Source organism: Maniola jurtina, chromosome 15 (assembly GCF_905333055.1).
Source record: "Maniola jurtina chromosome 15, ilManJurt1.1, whole genome shotgun sequence".
Taxonomy (NCBI): Eukaryota; Metazoa; Arthropoda; class Insecta; order Lepidoptera; family Nymphalidae; genus Maniola; species Maniola jurtina.
In genome coordinates, this window is record NC_060043.1 from 7,912,227 (window position 1) to 7,930,370 (window position 18,144).

Below are 18,144 nucleotides of genomic sequence, written 5' to 3' on the forward strand. Positions count from 1 at the left end.
GCAAGCCCGATCAAATAGCCCGATCCGTCAAATAATGCGTCTAGAATTTTTCTGAACGCAAGAATCTCACAGTGAATAAAACTTGTAGGTCAGCTCGGGGAAGTCAGGGGTTCGATTCCGGGCACGCATCTTTAATTTTTCGGAGATAATATTATATGCGTTTTAAGAATGTGGTGGACTATGACCTAAGCTCATCTTAATACCTGAATACCTGTGCTCAGTAGTGGCCCGGCGATGGATGATGATGATGAATGGAAATCACGTTGCATCTGGCCTTTGTACCTACCATGTGGAGAGTAACATCTGTCGGATAGCTATAACACTAGTACCTATCACAATAATATTATGTGCTGAGATAACACGAAGCAAGTCCACTGTAGAAACATGTTATCACACCTGTTTTTAAGATAATTTAATGACTTGTACATAGATGGCGCTTCTTTTTTACATTACGTTTGTAGTTTACTGAAAGCTTGGTAAATGAAAAATATTCAGATAGTTTGACATGGAATAGAGGCGCGGTGAGTGGCGGCGAGGAGAGTAAAGTCGCAGCGAGACGAGTGGCAGCGAGATGAGGCGCGGCGCGGCACTTCGTGTGGCAGATAATGGACGAGGATCGGCTGGGTCTGACCCGCAAGTTTTGCTAGGGACTGCTTGGATGCGCTGTTTTTCATTAGGTATTTAACAATATTCCAACCGTATGTCAAAGTAAATAAGTGCAGTTTAAGTTTTTAAGAAATAGCAGCCACGCTTTTCCACCACTCAGTGGGTCCACACTCCTTTATCAGCGCTTCCTTGCGCTTAGTGCTTGAAAATATCTTACAATAAGTTGTTTGATGTTTGAAATGTTGAAAAATTGCTCATGAACATAATATATAATGAATATAACATAACATATTATATGAATATTAAAATAAGAGAAACCATGATTTGTGGTCTGTGGTTGAAACCTAGAACATAACTAGTACCTACAGACTTATTTATCTAAAGTTGTGGAAATACAAGAAATAGATGAGAAAAAAATAATTTTAAGATTCTAAAAATGTAAAAATTCAGTTTGCACGCTATTATTTTTAATATATAAAAGGAAAAGCTGACTGACTGACTGATTTATAGTATCAACGCACAGATCAAACCATTACAAGGATTGGGCTGAGGCATGCAGCTAGGTTATTAATATGAAGTAGACATCCGCTAAGAAAGGATTTTGGAAAATTCAATCCCTAAGGAGGCAAAATAGGGCTTTGAAATTTGTATAGTCACGCGGATGAAGCCAGTCTAAATATATTAAAGGAAAAGGTAACTGAACTCTCTTATCAATCGACGCACAATTCAAACTTCTGGACGGATCGAGCTGTTTGGCATGCAAATAACTCATAAACATCCGCTAAGAAAGGATTTCTGGAAATCCAACCCCTAAGGGGTTTAAATAGTAGTTTGAAAGTGCACGCGAACGAAGTCGCGGGCATAAGCTAGTAAGTAAATATAGGTGAACATAAATAAAATTAGACTACAAACTTCAGTAAACATTTAAAAAAAAGGATCAACCTTAAGAACGCGATAATTATATCAGTAATAAATAATTTTTTTAATGATTTCCATTATAAAAGCGCCCACGCACTTGAACTGAACTGCAGCTGAACTGCGCGTCGCGTCAGCGCCCCGCACGATATTCTCTCCAGCCGCGACGCGCGCGTACGTCACTACCGCGCGGCGCGGCTGGAGATAATTACCTTACTTAGTTAGATTCGATTCCTTGTTCCAGAACATGAGATTTATTTTTCATTATTTATTTTTACTAATTTATTTTTATTTTTATACCTTATTTTCAAAACATGTTTACAAAAATAAAATAACCGATATAACAAAAAATAAAATAACAGAAACAACAGAAAAATTAACAGAAACAACTAAAAGTAAAATCACAGAAACAACAAAATAATTAAATAACAGAAACAAAAGAGAAATAAAAAAGTAACTGAAGAAGATACAATAATTAAAAATAGGTAAAATGGGTCCCACTAGCAGCGGGGTGCGTTGGACCCAAGCCGCCAGTGGTCAGGGCTCCAGAGTAAGGAACCTCCTCACAATGCGTGCCGTCTCAAGAACCACTGCCTTCTGTATCTTATCCTTGATCCAACAGTTAAGCGACAGTTTCTTAAGATGTTGGTCGAAACTGTTCGCAATTATTATTACAAAATTATTTTAAGTACCATGTGTGTTATTTCTAAAATTATTAAATCTTCTAACAATAGGTACAGCAGATCTCAAGTAAACAGTGGAATTTTTTATAGTAAATTATACCTACTTCAATTTGTTTTTTGCCATAATAGTACTGGTATCAGTAAATATCCTGTTATTATGTATGTTGAAAGAGGTATAGTTAAATGTTATTAGTTATTACATAAACGTCAATTAGTTGCTTACCATATCCGTAAAAATAAAACCGCAACTAAATGATTTCTTTAGATATGTACCACCTAGCTATATTTTGAAGTTTTTGTGCAAAAAAGCTTTACTTACTATCGATAAAACAGAGGCCAAATTTTATTTTTTTAATTTTCTATTTTTCTGTTTTCGTTCACATTCTGTCACATATTTCTCATCATTTAAGTAATTGCGAGCCTTTAGAGAGGTTACCACGCACTCGAGTTTTATTTATCAGTGTTATGTTTTTAACCCCCAACCCAAAAAGAGGGGTGTTATAAGTTTGACGTGTGTACCTGTCTGTGGCATCGTAGCTTCTAAACGAATGAACCGATTTTAATTTAGTTTTTTTTTGTTTGAAAGGTGGCTTGATCAAGAGTGTTCTTAGCTATAATCGAAAAAAATCGGTTCAGCCGTTTGAAAGTTATCAGCTCTTTTCTAGTTTTTTATAGAGGTTTTTGGTCGGGGGTTTTTTCAATTTTGAGTTATTTAGTTGACTAATCTTATAAAACCAACATCTCAAAGCCTACAGTGCCTACAATGTACCTACGAGTAAAAGCTGATGTTTTCTTACATGACTGAAATAATTTAAACTATTTATCTTGTACAATTTCTAATTAGTAAATCGAGTCACATGTTAGGTTCGTAAGAATTTAAATGGGTCAATTTAACTATCATAAAAGGACTGTTCTTATCATAAACGTGTTGGCATTAAGTTACTCAAGAGTCACGAGTCATGACCCATGAGACAAAACTTCTTGACTATATTCTTACCAATTTTTTTATCTGTCTATGTTAATATTGCGAGTTGCGAAGTTAAAGTGGCAATGGACAGAGCACATAGTCTGACCCAAGGTGTTGGAATAACGACCTCACACCGGCAGGCGCAGTTATAACTTATAATACAGACTGTTACAGAGTAGAAGAAGTACAAGATACTAGAAGCCTATGTTATATCCATACTCCATATTAATATTATAAATGTGAAAGTGTGTCTGTCTGTCTGCTACGCTTTCACGGCTCAACCGCTGAACCGATTTTAATAAAATTTTGTACAGATTTAGGACACATTCCGGGGAAGGAAAGAAAAACCAACACCCACGCGGACGAAGTCACGGGTATCCTCTAGTAATGATATATTTAAACTTATTCTCGTAGATAACCTCTTAATACAACAATTACCTGCTGTATAAGTTCTCAGCGACTTCGCAGTTTGCATTCGTGTGAAGTTGGTGCGAGTCAGTTATTTTTGCACCTTCAAAATAATGTTCAGAAATAACAATAACCAAGTGTAAATTAAAAATTTATAACACCCCCGACAAGTGAAGGTTACAGTAATTATAAAAGAGCTGATAACTTTCAAACGGCTGAACCGATTTTCTTGGATTATAGCTAAGAACACTCTCGATCAAGCCACCTTTAAAAAAAAAAAAAAAAAAAACTAAATTTAAATCAGTTCATTAGGAGCTACGATGCCACAAACAGGTACACAGATACACACGTCAAACTTATAACACTTTTTGGGTCGGGGTTTAAAAATTGGAAATAATGGAGTGGAATGTTTTGTCACAAAAACTGGTTAGCTACTAATTTTACCTACTTATAAATTTGAACAAACCTTTGAGAAAAATGATAGGGTTTTTGGAAAATTGTGTTACGGTTGGTTCTACGGTTGTAGAACATGAATGTGTAGGTATTCGAAGAAAGCTAAAACCGAGCTAATATCTCAGTATTATCGCAAGTTTGAGGATGCAAGATTTATAACTGTCGATATAACGCTAGTGTATATAAATACTTATGCAAGTTCATATGTACCTATATACTCTAAGATAATTACGTCTTTATTAATATCAAAAGGAGTTGGAGGCCGCGAGTAACCACATAGCAAGTCCGGCTAGTGTTTGGACACCTCAAAATACATATGTATAATTTGGTTTTATCCGTAGAATAAATCGTGTAGGTAAATTAATTACTTCCTGATTGACAAAATGGTGAGTGGTGATTTAAGAAGTTCTGAATTCAAGTGTTATTTAAAGCAAAGGTTTAGTGATTGGTGTAATAATGGTTTGTGATTATAAAACTGTGTATTCGAATAATTTTGTTAATTTCTGTAAAATATAAATAATGAAGTTAAGACAGAATCTGCTAATAAATTATGTAATAAATATTCTGCTTCAGATTCAAACATTTCTATTCAGAGGTGTTAAAGATTATAAAATTATCTATTCAATATTTGTTGGTATGGTGGTAATTCTATAAAAGTTTGAGTGAATCAATCAACAAATTACCCACTCGATGCGTAACAATATGTTTACTATAATTAATTTAATTATTATGCCGATAAATTATTTTCGGTTACCTGAGCTAATAAACTTAGTATTTAAATGGATAACAGTGTGATTGAAACCATGAAATACTTTGAAATCGTTGAACTTAAGAGGGCTCTCTCCGTCACTCGTTTCCACTCGTTTCATACAATCGTAGTTCCAATTTCATTTGAATATTAAGCAACCTAAGTCCATGAAATTTTGCAGACATATTCTAGAAACTAATATCTATGTCTGTGGTTTTCCAGATTTCTGTTAAAATATTCGGTTTCAAAGTTACGCGGTCTTAAAATTTTCATACAAATCTTGAAGCCCCTGTAATTTTAAAACTACATATTTTTAGAAAAATCTAAAACACCACAGACACAGATATTAGTTTCTAGAATATGTCTGCAAAATTTCATGGACTTTGGTTGCTTAATATTCAAATGAAATTGGAACTACGATTGTATGAAACGAGTGGAAACGAGTGACGGAGAGAGCCCTGTTAAAATCTAAACACGTGTTTTTCTTTTTCTAGTTTGGCCTCAAAGCAGTATTCGTTTTGATATTTCTGAAGCATCACGCTGATGCAGCTAACATCCTGTATGTGACACCATTTACTTCAACGTCCCATAACATGTTACTATCGCCGATCGGTCTGGAGCTAGCTCGCAGAGGACATAATGTTACTGTAATAACATCTCATAAGGAAAAGAATCCACCGCCTAATTATCATCAAGTCATGGTGGATGATATAAAAATTTGGGAACTAACGGGTGAGTTCATAATATTTATTTCGCTTTGATGTTAAGTAAGGGTTCCTTTTTTTACTAAAATATAATACATATTATATCATGTTAATATTATAAATGCGTGTACATCTGTCTGTCTGTTACCCTTTAAAGACTCAATAATTTTACAATACAAGAAGCTTCGACCAGAAGATTTGCAAGACCTATACAGACAGTGTCACTGCCTGCAGTGCTAGTTCTGGCCGAACTGATTCCTTTGGACTTGCGAATCTCTGAGCACGCCCAACCATACGAAGCGAGACGCGGTCGTCACTTTCGATGCCTACCTGACGACAGGAAACTAGAGGAAATAAAAGAGAGGAAGAACAGAAATTCTCATACATATATGCACTAACCCTGAAAACTGGAGTGTATCTCCTTTCTTTAGGCAGTCGTGTAAAACGAGGCTTTTTGCAAATAATTTATTGACTACCCAGTACCCGCAGCAATATTGACGGATTTTCATTTCAGGCGGTGGTGGAAGGCCTAACATCTTTACCATGACTGATATATCTGAAGAAGAATTTCACCACAAGATTTTGTGGGGAGCAGGTCTAGCTTTCACAGAAGTTGTTTTAAATTCGACTGAAGTCAGGAAATTTTTAAGAAAAGACAACGCTTTTGATTTGGTTGTATGTGAACAATTCTTCCAGGAAGCTTTATACATGCTAGCTTTCAAATATAACGCACCTTTAGCATTAGTTACGACTTTTGGAAACTGCATGAGACACAATATTGTGGTGCGCAATCCTTTACAACTTGCTACTGTTATTCCTGAGTTTATTGTTGTGAAAGAACCTGATAGCTTTTGGGGAAGATTGAGAAGTTTATATTTTACTACGTACGAGTATATATATTGGAGGTTTATATACCTCAAGAAACAGGAACAGCTATTGCAAGAATATATGACGGATTTGCCTAAAGAGAGACCGAGTTTATATAAGTTACAACAGAACTGTTCTTTAATGCTTATAAACAGTCACTTCAGTTTTAACCCTCCCGCTGCTCTTCTACCGAACATAGTGGAGGTTGGAGGTCTTCACCTTTCACGTAGTAATACAAGTCTTCGAAAGGTTAGCAAGACGTATAATTGTCTGAAATCTCTTATTCATAAAGTCGTGTATTATTTGTTTATCTCTCAATAATTATTATTTATGCTAATATTATGCATAGAATATAAAAGTAACTATTACAAATTATAATATTTTATAAATAAATCAAATAATTACAATGGAATATGTCAATTACAGGGACGCATAAGTTACCTAGGTACTAAATTTCATACAAATCGGTTAAGCCGATGGACTTTTGGGAATCCCGTGGGAACTATTTGATTTTCCGGGATAAAAAGTAACCTATGTCCGTCCCCGGGATATAAGCTAACCCTGTACCAAATTTCGTCAGAATCGGTTAAACTGTTGGGCCGTGAAAAAGTAGCAGACAGACAGACACACTTTCGCATTTATAATATAAAGTATGGATATGTGGTCTATTAAATAATTTCTGCATGACGTAAATCTACGTACAAGTTATACTTAGAGTACCTAAAGTTAAAAGACAGGTATTCACTAGCCTAAGAAAATTGGATCGTGTGTTTCAGGACCTACAAACACTTATGGATGAGTCAATTCATGGAGTTGTGTACATGAATTTCGGTACCAATGTCAGAAGTGCAGAACTTCCAGAAGACAAAAAGAATGCGTTCCTTAATGTGTTTAGAAAACTAAAACAGACTATCATCTGGAAATGGGAGGATGATACGCTAGAAGACAAACCTAAGAACTTAGTTACTCAGAAATGGTTACCACAAAAGGAAATTCTTGGTAAGGTTTACCTACAGTTTAAGATAAATAAAAAGTACATTATTGATAGCATAGTGGTTAAAAACTTGGTCTTTTATTGGGGGGTCCAGGTTTTGATCGCGGGCACTTTAACTTTGTAAAAAAAAAATCATTTTCAGCTCACCCCAACGTTAAGGTATTCATATCTCACGGAGGGTTAATAGGAACTCAAGAAGCAGTATTTAATGGAGTACCTCTCATAGGTGTGCCAATATATGGCGATCAATATAACAATTTGCTGCTGGCCGAACAAGCAGGCTTTGGAAAAATTTTGCAGTACCACGACATCAATGAAGAAACCTTCGAGAAGATTCTTACTGATGTGATCAATGATGAAAAGTATGCTAAAACGGCAAAAGAGGTCTCGCGTAGATTCAAAGATAGACCTATGCCTGCCTTGGATACCGCTATGTATTGGTTGGAGTACGTTATAAGAAACAAAGGAGCAGAATTTATAAAGAATCCTGCAAGAAAGATGAGTTGGATTGCATACACCATGATGGATGTGTACGCATTCATACTTGTATTACTTGTAGCAGCTTTATTAATCACTGTCAAATTAATTAGAGTTCTTAGAAAGATTTGGTCTTTGTATCAGTTTCATGATATAAAAATTAAACATTTATAATAAATGGACTTATCATAGTTTCATAATGTAAAGCTTTTAGGTATGCATAATTAAACGATGTTGCATACATTCACAGCAACCTACGTAAAAACATTAGTTAATTTTCTTAAAGTATAAGTTCTGAGTTTTATTCATGTTTTGTAGAGTATTGCTTTTATAATAATTAATATATTCAATACTGCCAGACATTACCTGCCAGCGGTAATTTTCACCAGACACTAAAAATAACATATCAGGGGGCACGGCAGTGCCCCCGCCAAGACGAGCCAAACGGCGGCCGGGGCGCTACGTACCTTTTTCTCGAAGTGTTTCGCCGTATTTTCGACCCGTCATAACTTCGGTCTGGATGACGCTAGAAAGCTGAAATTTTCAGTATAAGGTGTCCTCAGCAAATTTACCAAATATACTAAGTATCAAATATCTAGCTTTTATGGTTACAGATTTATTGATACCTAAAATACGCCGTTTTCGTCCCTCACTGATGATCATCACTATTCATAGTCTGTAATTCTAGGGTACTTCCCGAAGTCCTAGAAAGCTGAAATTTGGTATGTAGACTAGAAATTGCATACAAACTACAGGAAAATTGAGAAATTGGAATTTCCCCCCCTCTACGCCTCTTATGAGAAAAGCAAATCTGTAAGTTCTGTCGCTAGAATGCTGATATTTTCAGGATAAGATGTCCTTGGCAGATTGATTAAACGCATTGAGTATCAATTGTCTAGCTTTTATAGTTTCACATTTATTGACAGTCAAAACTTCTAGTCTGTAATTCTAGGGTACTTCCCGAAGTCCTAGAAGGCTGAAATTTGGTGTGTAGACTAGAAATTGCATACAAACTACAGAAAAATTGAGAAATTGGAATTTCCCCCCTTCTACGCCTCTTATGAGAAAAGCAAATCTGTAAGTTCTGTTGCTAGAATGCTGATATTTTCAGGATAAGATGTCCTTGGCAGATTGATTAAACGCATTGAGTATCAATTGTCTAGCTTTTATAGTTTCAGATTTATTGACAGTCAAAATTATAGTCTGTAATTCTAGGGTACTTCCCGAAGTCCTAGAAGGCTGAAATTTGGTATGTAGACTAGAAATTGCATACAAACTACAGGAAAATTGAGAAATTGGAATTTCCCCCCCTATACGCCTCTTATGAGAAAAGCAAATCTGTAAATTCTGTCGCTAGAATGCTGATATTTTCAGGATAAGATGTCCTTGGCAGATTGATTAAACGCATTGAGTATCAATTGTCTAGCTTTTATAGTTTCAGATTTATTGACAGTCAAAACTTCTAGTCTGTAATTCTAGGGTACTTCCCGAAGTCCTAGAAGGCTGAAATTTGGTGTGTAGACTAGAAATTGCATACAAACTACAGAAAAATTGAGAAATTGGAATTTCCCCCCTTCTACGCCTCTTATGAGAAAAGCAAATCTGTAAATTCTGTCGCTAGAATGCTGATATTTTCAGGATAAGATGTCCTTGGCAGATTTATTAAACGCATTGAGTATCAATTGTCTAGCTTTTATAGTTTCAGATTTATTGACAGGCAAAACTTCTAGTCTGTAATTCTAGGGTACTTCCCGAAGTCCTAGAAGGCTGAAATTTGGTATGTAGACTAGAAATTGCATACAAACTACAGGAAAATTAAGAAATTGGAAATTTTCCCTCTCTACGACTCTTATGGGAAAAGCAAATCTGTAAATTCTGTTGCTTGAATGCTGATATTTTCAAGATAAGATGTCCTTGGCAGATTTATCAAATGCACTGAGTATCAATTGTCTAGCTTATATAGTTTCAGATTTATTGGCAGTCAAAACTTCTAGTCTGTAATTCTAGGGTACTTCCCGAAGTCCTAGAAGACTGAAATTTGGTATGTAGACTAGGAATTGCATACAAACTACAAAAAAATTAAGAAATTGGAAATTTCACCCCTCTACGCTTCTGTATGGGGGAAGCAAATCTTTAAATTCTACCGCTAGAATGCTGATATTTTCAGGATAAGATGTCCTTGGCAGATTCATTAAACGTACTGAGTATCAATTGTCTAGCTTTTATAGTTTCAGATTTATTGACATTCAAAACCTGTAGTCACAAATTCTAGGGTACTTTCTGAAGTCCTAGAAGACTGATATTTGGCATTAAGTAGGAATTTCAAGAATTATGAACAACAGATAAATTAAAAAAAAGGGTCCCCCTTCATCCCCTCGTATATGAGATGCATATCTGTAAAATCTGTTGCTCGAATACTAAAGTTTACAGGATAAGATGTCCGTGGCAGATTTATCAAACGTACCAAGTATCTGTGTTTCCTGAAGTCCTAAAAGACTGAAATTTGGTATATCTGCTTCAAAATTGAGTTGCAAGATTCCACCCGAACAAACATACTTACATACGAGTACATTGCAAGTTGAATAAAAGCTTTAAAAAAAAGAGGTAACAATAGAGAGTGGGCCAAAAAATGATGTACCTACAAGAAATAGATCCAAAAAAAATTTAGGGCACCTGCCAAAAAGAAATGAAATCCCACCAAAAACATTTCATGTAAAAAGTTAGCCAAGACTCACAAGTTCATAATGTTTTCACTGTTAAAAAGTTATGAGATCTCTAGTAGAGCCAAGCCCCTAGCTGAGCTTAGATTTGTGCTGGCCATGGGACCTATCCCAAGTCCAAAGTAATATAGCTCTTAAATGTTCTTGACTATATCACATTTATAACAATAAATAACAAATCACTCTACTTACAAGCTCTGATTCTACAAACCCTATATCTTGGTAAAAAAAGTACGGCTTGGCCGTTTAATGTTCGTAAAACTATTACATGACATAACATATTATATGTTAAAAGTTATTAAACGGCCAAGCCGTCATTTTTTTACCAAGATATAGGGTTTGTAGAATCAGAACTTGTAAGTAGAGTGATTTGTTATTTATTGTTATAAATGTGATATAGTCAAGAACATTTAAGAGCTATATTACTTTGGACTTGGGATAGGTCCCATGGCCAGCACAAATCTAAGCTCAGCTAGGGGCTTGGCTCTACTAGAGATCTCATAACTTTTTAACAGTGAAAACATTATGAACTTGTGAGTCTTGGCTAACTTTTTACATGAAATGTTTTTGGTGGGATTATTTAATCTTACGAACAGTTGAGTCGCACTTTTGCTAATATTTAAAAAAAAAAACTGGTCGTCGGCACTAGCTAGCAGATAATATGCTTTTGTTACAAGTGTAAATTAAAAATTTATAACACCCCCGACAAGTGAATGTTACAGTAACTAGAAAAGAGCTGATAACCTTCAAACGGCTGAACCGATTTTCTTGGATTATAGCTAGGAACACTCTCGATCAAGTCACCTTTCAAACAAAAAAAAAACTAAATTAAAATCGGTTCATTAGTTTAAGAGCTACGATGCCACAGACAGATACACAGATAAACACGTCAAACTTGTAACACCCCTCTTTTTGGATCGGGGTTTAATGATACACTGCCCTATTCTACGAGTATGTGCAACTCACAGAGCATAATATTATAAAATACACTGGTGAACATAAAGTACTCTCTGTAAAGGGTCATATCAGTAAAGAATAATAAATGATAATGAAAATTTATAAATTGTGAACCATAATGTGTGTAATGATAAGACTCATTTAGTTTAAGCATTATTCCTGATCCACATACTACCCAAAAACGCGAGCAAGTATGACGATTTTTGTGATTTTTTTTTGTTGCCGGAAAAATGATTCTTCGGAAAATGAAAATTAAATAACATTTAAGTATTTAGTTTTTGCTGAAGATGTTTTGATGGATTAGTTTATAAAACGAGTAACCTTTACATCCGCAATTAATTCGTTATTTTGGACTGGTTATTTTTATCCAAGGAAGTCTAATAAACATGCATGGTAAATAACAACAAAACTTCCTTCATTAAAATTGAAAGAAAAAAATTATAAATAGCCTTGTAAGTTAAAAAAATTAGATACTTTTTGTTGCTGATTGCTATTAAATCAATAAAAGAACAAAAAAAATATTCTGACATAAAAATTTAGAACTCGATTTTTTTTAAATGAGTACTTTTTATTTATTATTATCGTACCTACCTACTTAGTAGAATATAACTTAGCCAAGATGATGAGTTATTTATTTTTTCTGCGTTATTCCTACTTACTATCTAAATAGACAGATACGTCATTTTTTCTTTCTAACATAGGTAGATAAATATAAGTAACAGTCTACAAATTTGTAGACTGTTGTTACTTATAGAACTTATTATGTAGGTAATTACCTACATAATAAGTTCTATTATAGGTTACAAAGTGTTAAATAATTATGTTCACATTATAGCTGCAATAAAAAAAATTTAGTGCCCCGTAATTCACCAAGAATGCACATTGCACATGTACAAATCCCAGCCGATCTCCACGTGTACATTTATATAATACTAAGAATTAAGATTGACAGTTGGACTCAGTAAAAAATCTATGAGCTAAATAAAATAACATTAATTAAATAATAAAAAATAGATGAAATCTTTGCTAAAGAAAGCTAAATATTCTATTTATTGCGTGTGCCCTTATTAATAAATATTTAAGTTCTGGGAAATATATTTTGGTCTCATTATTCTTCCAAAATTTATAAGTTCTGAAAAAGTTACTTTTTTCTTAAAAAAGATTCTAAAATTATCTGTCTCAATATTACAAAATTTCTAAAGTTTTTTATAAGATGTTCGTTTCGTGCTTGCGACCGCTTCACTTGTGCGTGTGTGCTTATTGTGTATTTTGATTGTACTCGTATGTAAACGTCCTTGTAAACTGTTTGGACCTAAACAAATCAAAATAAAATAAGATTTTATCGAGTCTAGTGTGAAAATACTCGTCTAGTCAGGCCCTATCATAACAATAGCCATGTTGTTTCAAATAATAATGATAAGAGAACTCCACGTCCAGTCCAACGAAATCTATCACGAGATATTTAAATAAAAAGCACGATAAAAAGTGCAACATTACACTTATAATGAAATCTCAATAAGTATTTACTAAAGAATATTACGGTTTTATGGTTGTTAAAAAATATTTAGCTCCAATATGGTAAGTTATGTTAATACTTATTAATTTTTTGAAACAATAATTATAACTTTTATGTATTTTAAGATTGTTATCTAATTTATCTTATAATTGACATAAGAAAAAAATTGTCACGTGGTCAAAGGGTTCCGCACCATCGTACTTGAAGAAATCTTACCATTGTGATAAAAATTTGCAAGTTGATGACGGGCAGGCAGTGATTAAGTTAACTAATTAGGCACTTATTTGGTCGGGAACACAAATTTTTTATTTAATTTTTGTAAGATAAGCATAAATTCACGGTTTTCAAATTTTTTCCCTTATTTGTGCTATAGGTACTCGTAAGACACTGCTCTTGTGAAATTTTGCGGTTCTTGTACCTACCCTATAGATTTTGAGTCCCCTATCGATCGACAGAAATGACAGACAGACAGACCACCAAGTGATCTTAATTTCTTCCTTTTAAGGTACGGAACCCTAAATAGAAATATTGTTTATATTTTTCATTAGGTATTTTAACAGGGTTCTCTCCGTCACTCGCTTCATACAATCGTAGTTCCAATTTCATTTGAATATTAAGTAACCCAAGTCCATGAAATTTTGCAGACATATTCTAGAAACTAATATCTGTGTCTGTGGTGTTTTAGATTTTTCTAAAAATATGTCGTTTCAAAATTACAGGGGCTCAAAGATTTGTATGTAAATTTTTAAGACCGCGTAACTTTGAAACCGAATATTTCAACAGAAATCTGGAAAACCACAGACACATAAAACATACACACCAAAACCATAGATATTAGTTTCTAGAATATGTCTACAAAATTTCATGGACTTTGGTTGCTTAATATTCAAATGAAATTGGAACTACGTTTGTATGAAGCGAGTGACGGAGAGACCCCTCTTAAGTATTTAACTTGATATTTTGGGTGTTGTTATAATATTTCTATTGCAGGTGGGAGTGCTACTAACGGTGTTGTTATTAATTGCAGGTTATGCTGAAACCGCAAATATTTTATTTGTTATACCTTTTTCAGCTATGTCTCATTATATATTTTTAAGACCTATAGGACTAGAATTAGCTCATAGAGGACATAATGTAACAGTCATAACAACACACTTAGAAAAAAATCCCATGCCTAACTATAATCAAGTAGAAGTAACCCAAAAAAAAATTTGGGAATTAATTGGTAAGAATTTTATTTATCTCTACTAATATTATAAAAACTAAAATATTACAATACTTATATATAATATTACAAAAACTAAAATATTACAAGATTTATATTTGTATTTAATCGATAAACTCTGAAACTACTAAACCGATTTTAATCATTCTTTCACGATTAGAAATCTACTTTATATCTAGAAGTAACTTACTCTATATACTTATACACGTCTTGTCTGGTGGGAGGCTTCGGCCGTGGCTAGTTACCACCCTCCCTACCGGTAAAGCCGTACCGCCAAGCGATTTAGCGTTCTGGTACGATGACGTGTAGAAACCAAAAAAGTATGGGTTTAATAAAAACTGCCATATACCTTCCAGGTTAGCCCGCTTCAATCTTAGACTGCATCATCAATTACCACCAGGTGAGATAGGCAGTCAAGGGCTAATTTGTATCTGAATAAAAAAAAATTATGTACCTATATGCAGTGTGACTTTCGATAAAGTGCAATTCTGAAAGGGGGTAACAGATCATAAATTTAAAAGAAAAAAAAAGGAAAAAATATTAGTAAGCTTTAAATTACTAGCTGACCCGCCCGCCCCGCTTTACTTGGGTGGAATTTTTGAAAACCATTTGTTAGTGTTTTCATTTTATAGAACCTACTAACTAACACTCAGAATATCAAGTGTCTAGATTTAGCGGTTTGCACTGTAGAGGTGATAAATGATAATATTTATTATGTCAGTCAATCTGTTTGTATTAATAAATCATTGATTAAATTACAAGAAAGTTTTTAGAGTAAAACAATATTGTCCTTGTGTTTGTTAAAAAATACTTTTTTGCAACTGCCAAACATACTGGCAAAATTATTTTTTTGATTTTTCTGTTTTCTGTTAATATATATATATAAGGTAAAAGAACTTGCATTAATGTTATCCTATTTGTAGAAGACGACACAGGAACCATTTTTGATATGGCCGATTTATCTGCTGAAGAATTTCATCATAAAGTAGTTTGGCCAGGTGGACTTGCTTTTACAGAGCTAACACTAAATTCACCCGAAGTTAAGGAGTTTTTAATGAAAGACAATACATTTGATTTAGTTATATGTGAACAGTTTGTCCAAGAAGCTTTATACGCACTCTCTGTAAAATACAACGCTCCCTTAGCCATAATATCCACGTTTGGGAACTGTATGAGACATAATATTATGACACGCAATCCTCTTCAACTAGCCACAGTTATAGCGGATTATTTAAATGTATATAATCCTGGAAGTTTTTGGGGAAGACTGAGGAATTTATATTTTACCGGTTATGAATATTTATGGTGGAGATATTGGTATCTTGGAAAACAAGAAGAGCTTGTTAAGAAATATTTACCAGAATTAGCCGATGAGACACTAAGCTTATATGACTTACAGAAGAATGCTTCCCTAATGCTGATCAACAGTCACTTCAGTTTCGACACTCCTATTGCATTATTACCGAATATTATTGAAATTGGTGGCGTTCATGTTACACAAAGTAATGCGAGTCTTCCAGAAGTAAGATTTTATTTGTTTAACATACTTTATATCGAACTAACTAAAAAGGTATTGATTGTGATTTTTAGAATATGAATAATTATTGTGTACTGCATTTTTAGGACTTACAAAAACTGTTAGATGAATCAAAAAATGGGGTTGTATATATGAGTTTTGGTTCCAATCTCAGAAGTGCAGATCTACCTGAACAGAAGAAGAAAGCGTTTATAAACGTGTTCAAGCAACTTAAACAGACTGTTTTGTGGAAATGGGAAGAAGATATATTAGAGAATAAACCAAAGAATTTAGTGACGGGTAGATGGTTACCTCAACAGGAAATAATCGGTAAGTGCTAAGTACCCAGTTCATATAACTTTTTTTTTATGAATTTGAAACCTTATAATTTTAGGCTTTCAATAGCGGGTACTGCAGGTGCAACTGGGTCGAAATATAATAATTCAAAATCATCACATAATATTACCATCAATATCAATAAAATCTATGAAACATCTATTTCTTGTAGAAATTCTAAATTGCAGTAGATTGTGCTGGGCAACTTTTACTAACTTACATTATAATTTAAAAAAATACAATATACCTACCTTACATTTTTTACACAGAGTATTATTATAGTTGAAACAAAATTATTATTTTTCAGCACATCCTAACATTAAGTTGTTTATAACGCATGGAGGCTTAATAGGCATGCAGGAAGCGGTATACAATGGAGTACCTATTGTAGGTGTTCCGATATTTTGCGATCAATATAATAATGTACTTCTCGCTGAACAAACGGGTGTCGGAAAAATATTGCAATATAATGACATTAATGAAGAAACTTTAAAGCAAACACTTAACGAAGTACTTAATAATGAATCATACTTGAAAAAAGCAAAAGAACTGCAACAAAGATGGAAAGACAGGCCAATGAGTCCGTTAGATACGACAATATTTTGGTTAGAGTATGTAATAAGAAACAAAGGTGCCGAATACATGAAAAACCCAGCGAGAAATATGAGTTGGTTTGCGTATAGCATGATGGACGTTTACGCATTTTTATTAGTGGTTGTAGTAGTTTGTGTGACATTAACAGTTAATTTCATACAAACTTTCTTAAATGGTTCTCAGATTGATACGACGGATAGGAAAAAAATTAAAAAATCTTGATGTATTTCGATACAAAATTATAAACAATAACTAGTACAGATATTAATAATTTCTTTCCAGATTTTATTGATACAGCTGAAGATATTAAATATTTAAGTAGTATTTTTTTTGTAATGGCAATAAATTTTGTCATAGTTATTTAATTTTTTTAATAACATAATAAAATATATAATATCTCGGCAGGTAATTATGTAAAAATCCCCGTAACGTAATTTACCATGCGCCAAACAATGCATAAGAGCTACCTGCCAACTTTCAGCAAACAGCCTCAAGGCCTACGGGCTATTGTGTTTTTATACTTTAATAGTTGTGAAATATTTACTTTAAAACTATAATTGTCTTTTTTATATAAATACGACTCGTGCACCGCCACGATTGATGGTATCTATATTATGTCAAGAACCTTCACGCATGGATCGACAACAACTGTACAAAGTTTCAATTCCGACTCAGTTTCAAGTCAGATGAACGAATCGCGACGGACCTTTTGGAATTCAGTCCGCTCCTCCACCGTTGAGCTATCGAAGATCTATATTGGAAACGAAGATTAATACTGTATAGATGTACCTACACGCAATCATTTAAAAAATAAAAGATCGTATTTTTACTATAATTAAATTCTTATTTTATAAGAAAGACAAAAACAGTAAAACAATGGAAATGCTCCCTTCATTAAATTAAAATACCTAATTGATATACACCTACTTACAAAGCGACGTTATTGTCTTTATTTGTCTCGTGTATCAAGGTATTAAAAACTATTATAGGTATTACTCATCTTATACGCTTAGTTACAGGTATTGCTCATCAATATCATCATTTTCAACCCAACACCGGTCCACTACTGAGCACAGGTCAAGACCTGTGCTCAGTAGTGGACCGGTATTTCAGAATGAAAAGGGTTTAGACCTTAGTCCACCACGCTGACCAAGTGCGGATTGGCAGACTTCACTCACCTTTGAAAACATTAATCAGGAATATAATTTTTAAGAATGCAGGTTTCGTCACGATTTTTGATATAAAATATCTCTGAAAAGTGCCCGGACCCCGGAACGATTTTATTTAAGTTATTTATAACAAATTCGATTAATCATTTCTTTTGACTCAGATACAAGTCAGTCCGTGACTGCAATCTTACTTGGTGGTAAGTGATAAGAGCGGGCTAACCTGGAAGGGGTATGCCAGTTTTTATTAAACCCATACCTTTGGTTTCTACAAGGCAGGTAGCGGAATGCT

At 33.9% G+C, this 18,144-nt stretch overlaps 2 protein-coding genes across 5 annotated transcripts; both read left to right on the forward strand.

Annotated features, from left to right (window-relative positions):
- The first annotated feature begins 610 nt into the window (after nt 1–610).
- Nucleotides 611–8,222, forward strand: LOC123872589 (UDP-glycosyltransferase UGT5-like). 3 transcript variants are annotated; one of them, XM_045916954.1, is made up of 5 exons: nt 611–677; nt 5,275–5,512; nt 5,999–6,600; nt 7,128–7,350; nt 7,488–8,222. In XM_045916954.1, the coding sequence occupies exons 2-5, from the start codon at nt 5,374–5,376 to the stop codon at nt 7,994–7,996; spliced, it is 1,473 nt and encodes a 490-aa protein (XP_045772910.1). In that variant the 5' UTR covers nt 611–677; nt 5,275–5,373; the 3' UTR covers nt 7,997–8,222. The 3 variants fall into 3 exon arrangements, with proteins under 3 accessions (XP_045772910.1, XP_045772908.1, XP_045772909.1); XM_045916952.1 differs by lacking the exon at nt 611–677 and adding an exon at nt 4,191–4,418; XM_045916953.1 differs by lacking the exon at nt 611–677 and adding an exon at nt 4,439–4,491.
- Nucleotides 8,223–12,481: 4,259 nt separating this feature from the next.
- LOC123872592 (UDP-glycosyltransferase UGT5-like) lies at nt 12,482–18,046 on the forward strand. 2 transcript variants are annotated; one of them, XM_045916957.1, is made up of 5 exons: nt 12,482–13,077; nt 14,006–14,240; nt 15,164–15,762; nt 15,864–16,086; nt 16,400–18,046. In XM_045916957.1, the coding sequence occupies exons 1-5, from the start codon at nt 13,075–13,077 to the stop codon at nt 16,906–16,908; spliced, it is 1,569 nt and encodes a 522-aa protein (XP_045772913.1). In that variant the 5' UTR covers nt 12,482–13,074; the 3' UTR covers nt 16,909–18,046. The 2 variants fall into 2 exon arrangements, with proteins under 2 accessions (XP_045772913.1, XP_045772915.1); XM_045916959.1 differs by lacking the exon at nt 12,482–13,077 and having other exon boundaries at nt 13,917–14,240.
- Nucleotides 18,047–18,144: the final 98 nt, after the last annotated feature.

What these genes read in the sequence shown, in the direction of transcription:
- LOC123872589 (XM_045916952.1), top strand. An exon ending in GTAATACAAGTCTTCGAAAG is followed by an intron (nt 6,601 to 7,127) that starts GTTAGCAAGACG and finishes CGTGTGTTTCAG; the next exon opens with GACCTACAAACACTTATGGA. An exon ending in ACCACAAAAGGAAATTCTTG is followed by an intron (nt 7,351 to 7,487) that starts GTAAGGTTTACC and finishes AATCATTTTCAG; the next exon opens with CTCACCCCAACGTTAAGGTA.
- LOC123872592 (XM_045916957.1), top strand. An exon ending in GTAATGCGAGTCTTCCAGAA is followed by an intron (nt 15,763 to 15,863) that starts GTAAGATTTTAT and finishes CTGCATTTTTAG; the next exon opens with GACTTACAAAAACTGTTAGA. An exon ending in ACCTCAACAGGAAATAATCG is followed by an intron (nt 16,087 to 16,399) that starts GTAAGTGCTAAG and finishes ATTATTTTTCAG; the next exon opens with CACATCCTAACATTAAGTTG.